Genomic DNA, 7433 nt, shown 5'->3' on the forward strand with positions numbered 1-7433 from the left:
TATATTCGCAGTAATGAACACAAGGTTTAGAATAGTTGTAAAACAATTAATTGATAGAATTAAGGAGATATCAATTGAAGGTACGTAAACTATATTTCTCTAACACTAAGATCATGATGTATAACTATAAATATCTTTCAAAATGACTTTATATAAGTATATACATGTTTTCATAATTTAAATCTAACAGTAACTAATTTTGCAATCAATTGTGAATTAATTTTTGAGAACTAAGAATATTTATAATATGAATAAGTATAATAAATATTTTTGTATAAAAAGGGCTAGTAGTTATTTAATTATTTCAGAACACATCCTTAAACTAAAGAGAACTAAGTTATAAAAAGATGAGGTTCATGAGATTAGATAAATTTACATTATCACCTATGGAGTATACATTTTAAAATATGTTACAACTAATTACCATTTAACTTGTTGAAATTAAATTAAACCAACTCTTTAGAATCAAGTCTTAAGCGCTTAATGTGAAAAAAACACAGAGATGGTACATTAAATTACTTTTACATTTTAATCCATGTAGTATCAAATTTACAGGAAATAAAATTTTATGACTTTACTATTTACGTGTCAACCATTGAAATAAAAATTGAGTTGGTTGACAACTTTATGTTTAGTAAAGAGTAACGATAATAATAATACATGTGCATGCATGCAAGCATACGTATGTATATATGTATATATAAGAAGGTATATGTGTGGGTGTATATGTAAATATATACATGCACGTATATGTATGAGTATATATGTATGTATATGTACGTGTGTATGTATGTATGAATGTGCATTATGTAAGTTATATAAGTTAGTAAACATAATAATAAAAGTAATAAGTATATATATATATGTATCATCTTACACTTATGTATATGTAACACCTACACCTAATATATATATACCATATAGTTGTGAACACCTACATGTATTATAATAATAAAGAATGTATATATATGTATGTATCACATAGGTATAATTATATATGTAACATATAATGATAAGTTTACATAATAGTTGATTAATTAAATAATAATACTATTATTAATATAACTTATACACTTATCTATATAGTAACACTTAAGTACACTAAGTATATTATCACTTATATAAATACAACTTTTCTCGAGAACAGTCACTGTTAATATAGTTTGCTATATTAATAAATAAACTTTATGTCTATTAGACATTAACTAATCAAACATAATATCTCTAGGTTGAGATCTCCGTGTTCAACACTCCGATCATATAACTTGCGTGGAATATCTATCTGCTACTAAGGTGAACTTCATAGCCCCACTTTTTAACTTTCTCTATTTACTTATTTTTGAACTTTTGAGGTGAGACACATGCTTGCTTTCAAACTGTTTTACTCTTAGACACAAGTACCCGCAAACTGTTTAACTGTGCTGACATGCTTTGATTCATGCTAAATCCCCACCATGATATCGTTAATTACTGGAATTTGGTAAGCTTAGTTATTGTGAATAGCGCTATTGAGAGTGACGTCTCTAACCATTTGACCATTGGTCTTTGGTTACATAATACTGATTAAACGACACTGACAGTTCAAGGTGTCCAGGGGTAACTTTGTTTACGTCTCGATATCATAACTTCAGCATTTACTTTTGATAACTAAATCTTGTGGTCTAAAACTATATATATTAAACCTATGTTGTTCACTCAACCTTTTTGGTTGACACTTTAAGCATGTTTTGTCTCAGGTGAAGATTGCTAAAGATTGTGTGCTATTTGGACTTTGCTGCATTTGAAGTCCGCATTTTAATATTCATATTATTGCATTAAAACATTTATTGTAATGACATAATACTTTCCGCTGCTTTAATACATTGGTTATCAATTAAAACGTCTCATATAGAGTCGTTCTCGTTTATACATACTTGTGTTGTGATATTGTGAAGTCATATTTCCCAGGCCCTATTTGGGGGTATGACACTTATGCTTGTAAAATTTAGTTTAATTCTGTTTTAAGGAGTTAATTACCTAAGTTAACATCGAACGATTGGAATAATTCCGTCAAGAAGAAAAAGCACAGTCCGTATTATAAGCAAACTCAACTTAGGGTGCGTTTGTTTACCTCTTAATGGAATAGTTCAGCACTGAATGCTGAACCATTCAGCATTCAGTGTGTTTGTTTCTGACCTCTGAATGACATATGGTGCTGAATGGTTCAGAATTAAGCTCTGAACCATTCAGAGCAGAAACACTCTCTTAACCATTAAGAGCCTAAATTTTCTGTAATGTTGTCCTGAAATCATATCCTGATCACTTAACTAAAAAGTATATTAAATCTTTTATTAATGTAACACGTTAATAAGGTAGTTTTACTCATTTTATATCGTTCATTCTAAATAATTATCAAACAGCTTATTTTCATTCAGAGCAAACTTTATTTAGAGGCTCTGAACCATTCAGCACTAAATCATTCAGTTTTATCAAACGCACCCTTAGTTGGACTAAGAATGAGGAGTATGTTGTGTGCGGAAAGCAATTCTTCGACAACTGTAATAGAGGTAAAGTAATTTAAGGACAATTCTAAACGTAGCACTTAGGGTTATGTTTAAATATACAATATCTAAATGCATGGGGGGTCCCTGTGGTATGTTCGAAATAACAAGCGGAGTCCAAAAGAATTTTTTTACCTTAGGGGGTCACTGTGGTTTGCAATAGTTTCACGGGGAGTCCATTTGCTAAACGTCCGTGTAATTGTAACGTTTAAGTCTCTCACATGACCTGCACATGAGGGTAAACTTGTCTTTTTAAGTTATTTTCCTTTTAAGTCTTACGTGGGGAAAACCAACTATCACCAAATCCCTTTCCAGATAAAAAATTAAAATTCACAAAATATCATAAAATCATATCATTATCTCACCCCATAAAAGCTTCAGCATCGTATTATTCATCAACATCATCATCTATCATCTTCAACCTCACAAAATTTCTTAAAATCGAAAATAAAAAACAAATCTGATAGATCTACTTTTGTTTATAAAACTTAAACAAAATAGAAGAAAAAATCAGATCCAGACTCATCTTCATCCTTATTTTGTGTGTTTTTCATCGAAATTAGGCATCTCTCATTTTGTGGATTAAACTTCAATAAAAGCATGAATTCGAGTTTCTTAGCCTAAACATAACCTTCGTTCATCATTAAATCGAAGTTAACAACATCACGAGAAGATCATAATTGTCACGATAAAAAAGGTTAAAGTTGTTTTTCAGAACTTGAAATGACAAATTCAGATCACATAGTTGTTTTCAGGCTCTGAATATAATTTTCGAATGTTCTATAATTGATTTAGAACGATATTCGTGTAGAAGTTATAACGTAAAAACAACTCTAAATAAAATTTTGAATTTGGATCATATTTTGATGTTCATCACTGTTCGTTATATTTTGTTCATATTAATCAGTTTTAAATTGGGTGATTTTGCAGGATATAAGTCGACTGCGATTCAGGAATCATCAAGTAGCTGTTAGAATTGATTTTTAGATTTAAATTTGTGAATTGAAGTTTGCAGGTTCTTAAATTTGTGAATTTAAATTTATCATGATAAGCATCACCACAACCACCAGAACCACCGCCATGAAGTTGAAATAAAATTGGATTTACAGTTGCATACTATCTTCAAAATTGGATTTACAGCTCTTGATTTGTGTTTGTGTTTACATGTATTCATGTATTAAAAAGTTGAAGTTGAAATTCATTTGAATTTATAGATCTCGATTTGGAATCACATCTTCTTTCTTGAATCATAAATTATGGGTGGTTAAATGAACTGGGTTTGCTAATGTTTCTCTTGTAAACCAATATAGACAGAAATAAAAATGAAAAGTAAAAGTAAATAAGGAAAGAGAAACAATCTAGTGACCATTTTACCCTCATGTGCAAGTCATGTGCACCCTTAAACCGTTAGTATTACACAGACGTTAGGCCGTTGGACTCCCCGTGAAACTATTGCAAACCACAGTGACCCCCTAAGGTGAAAAAATTCTTTTGGATTCCGCTTGTTATTTCGAACATACCACAAAGACCCCCATGCAATTTTGCCTTTTGATTAATTAATTACAAAGTATAAATATCACTTTTTAACATCGACTTTTCTTATATAATTAATAGTTTGGCATCAATATTATTCATGAAAGATTTGAGTTATAAAAATGGAATTAAATTATATACGGTATTCTTAAACGTAGCACTTACGGCTACGTTTAGCATTTTTCGTAATTTAATGGCTCTAGGTCTAGCATTCGCCTTTTCCGAAATGAGTTATTGGAGATTAGCATAATTTTGGCATTGTTCATGTTTGTTTGATCAGGCTTTTAAAAGATTCCATAATACTCCTCCCAAGTAAATAGTCAAACTTCACAAAATTTTTGACTCAAAATAAGTCACAACTGCAAATTTAACATAATGATAGAACTGAACTTCAATTTAAATAATAATTTCTAAAATAAGTCCGACTCAAAATAAGTCATAACTGTACCGAATATGAATGTCAATAAATATTTATGTACCAACCGGGATGTATGTCTTTTACCGTACGATGATGGAGGCTTGAACATTGGGTCTCTACGTGGGAGGAACCTTGCACTTTTGGGAAAATAGTTTTGGTGAGTCAAAACCGAACCTAATACACTTTGGTTCTCAATTATAAAGAGTATTTATGGTGCTAATGGACTACTACCCCCCTCAAGTCTCTCCGGACCGCAAGGGGTGTGTAGTGGTGGTCCAATATTGTTCGTGCAGGTATCATGCTCGAGAAGATGGATTTCAACTTTGCTAGCTCATTTAAAAAGCTAATTGGTGATGGAGCGGACACAGAATTTTGGAATGATCCATGGCTTTGCGGTTCTCCTTTGAAGCAAAAGTTCACGAGGCTATTTCATATGGATGAAGATTCGAATGTACGAGTACAACAAAGAGTATCTTGGAATGATCGGGAATTAACTTGTAATTTTAGTTGGAGGCGAGAAGTGTCAGGTCGAGCTCTCAACGAACTTGACTCTCTCATTGCACTACTAAATGCTTACATAAAACAAGACAAGACTATAGATTCGTGGGTTTGGAATCTAGCGGGCAATGGAATTTTTACTACAAAGAAGTTGGCAAGTATCATCAATGATAAAATTCTCAACAACGGATCGAGTTCACACGAAGAATTTCTGAAGAATTATTTGGTTGCTATCAAGGTTTCAATCTTCATATGGAGGGCGTTAAAAAGACGGATCCCGGTACGTACTGAACTCGATAAAAGAGGTATAGACTTGGATTCTGTGAGATGTCCTTTATGTGATGATGATGTTGAAACTATCGAGCATTCATTGATTTTTTGTCGTCATGCAATGGATATTTGGGTTCGGGTCTATAAATGGTGGGGCTTAGATGCAGTATCAAACTTGAGCATTAATGAATTGTTTCGTGGTAATTGTAACCGCCCCTTATCCCCCCTTTTATTGAAAGTATGGCAAGCAATCGAATGGACATGAGGCTATATGATATGGAATAATTGAAAACAAAAGGTATTCTCTAACTCTTCATGGAGCGGTTCTACGGGGTTTATGGAAGTTCAACTTAAGTCCTTTGAATGGATTTCTAGTCGTTATAAGACGCGCAAGTTGGATTGGTTAAGTTGGATCTCAGACCCATGGTCTTGTTTTACGTAATATGAGCGTTAGTAGTTGCTCTCTCCGCAACTTACCTCACCTTGTCGTGCATTGTGACATGTATTTTCATAGGTCGTGCCTCGAATTTTGACTTCAATATCGAGTCTTCGTTGTAAATTGTAATGGGTCTCCTTTGAAGCAAAAGTTCACGAGGCTATTTCATATGGATGAAGATTCAAATGTACGAGTACAACAAAGAGTATCTTGGAATGATCGGGAATTAACTTGTAATTTTAGTTGGAGGCGAGAAGTGTCAGGTCGAGCTCTCAACGAACTTGACTCTCTCATTGCACTACTAAATGCTTACATAAAACAAGATAAGACTATGGATTCGTGGGTTTGGAATCTAGAGGGTAATGGAATTTTTACTACAAAGAAGTTGGCAAGTATCATCAACGATAAAATTCTCAACAACGGATCGAGTTCACACGAAGAATTTCAGAAGAATTATTTGGTTCCTATCAAGGTTTCAATCTTCATATGGAGGGCGTTAAAAAGACGGATCCCGGTACGTACCGAACTCGATAAAAGAGGTATAGACTTGGATTCCGCGAGATGTCCTTTATGTGATGATGATGTTGAAACTATCGAGCATTCATTGATTTTTTGTCGTCATGCAATGGATATTTGGGTTCGGGTCTATAAATGGTGGGGCTTGGATGCGGTATCAAACTTGAGCATTAATGAATTGTTTCGTGGTAATTGTAACCGCCCCTTATCCCCCCTTTTATTGAAAGTATGGCAAGCAATCGAATGGACATGAGGCTATATGATATGGAATAATCGAAAACAAAAGGTATTCTCTAACTCTTCATGGAGCGGTTCTACGGGGTTTATGGAAGTTCAACTTAAGTCCTTTGAATGAATTTCTAGTCGTTATAAGACGTGCAAGTTGGATTGGTTAAGTTGGATCTCGGATCCATGGTCTTGTTTTGCGTAATGTGAGCGTTAGTAGTTGCTCTCTCCGCAACTTACCTCACCTTGTCGTGCATTGTGACATGTATTTTCATAGGTCGTGCCTCGAATTTTGACTTCAATATCGAGTCTTCGTCCCCCCCCCCCCCCCCCCGCGTATAAATGGAAATCATTGAGTTTATTAATTGAATTTGTATACTAATTTTAGAAAGTTTGAGTGTATTAATTGAGACTTAGCTTATGCCCTTAGGGCATGAGTTAACCACTCCCATAAGACCATTTCTAATCATAACTGTGGCGTCACAGACGGGTTTGACACTTTTTGGACAAAAAGTGCAATCCGACTGTGATTTGGCAATGTCAGTTTCTGACATTTTTTAACCGTGTGTGTCAGTTTTTTGTGTTAAATATTAGGTAGGGTGATGTGGTAAAATCTGATTGGAAATGGGGTGGGAACAATAAATTAATTATAAAAAATATATATCAATTAAAATTGGAAAATCATTGATTGGTTAAAAAGCATACTGACGGAATTTTTTTTTGCGTTGAGGGCTTGACTAACGCCCCTAACTGACGCCGCATTAACAACCGCCAGTTTTCGTCAGTTAATGCCAACAAGGACTGACGGGGTAAACTGTAACGACCCAACCCGTTATCCAACCGAAAACACTCATTTTTTTTTTTATAAAACAGCCCAGGTACAGCATATGGAGCAGCGCGCCCCTTGGTGGAGCGGCGCTCCAAAGTGGCCTGTCCACTTTTCCTTTTAAGCACGTTCGTAAAACACGTTTCCCAACCCTTTTAAATTTAACCGATC

The 7433-nt window shown here is 33.9% G+C and overlaps 1 protein-coding gene across 1 annotated transcript; it reads left to right on the plus strand.

Moving 5' to 3' along the window:
- Window positions 1–5864: 5864 nt before the first annotated feature.
- Window positions 5865–6464, plus strand: LOC139860233 (uncharacterized). Its single transcript, XM_071849002.1, has one exon. It carries the CDS (start codon window positions 5865–5867, stop codon window positions 6462–6464), a length of 600 nt encoding a protein of 199 aa, XP_071705103.1.
- The last annotated feature ends 969 nt before the right edge of the window (window positions 6465–7433 follow it).

The sequence above is a fragment of the Rutidosis leptorrhynchoides genome, chromosome 7 (assembly GCF_046630445.1).
Source record: "Rutidosis leptorrhynchoides isolate AG116_Rl617_1_P2 chromosome 7, CSIRO_AGI_Rlap_v1, whole genome shotgun sequence".
Taxonomy (NCBI): domain Eukaryota; kingdom Viridiplantae; phylum Streptophyta; class Magnoliopsida; order Asterales; family Asteraceae; genus Rutidosis; species Rutidosis leptorrhynchoides.

Bases quoted from the DNA above. Each gene is read 5' to 3' on its own strand.
- LOC139860233 (XM_071849002.1), top strand. From the start codon at position 5,865: ATGGATGAAGATTCAAATGTACGAGTACAACAAAGAGTATCTTGGAAT.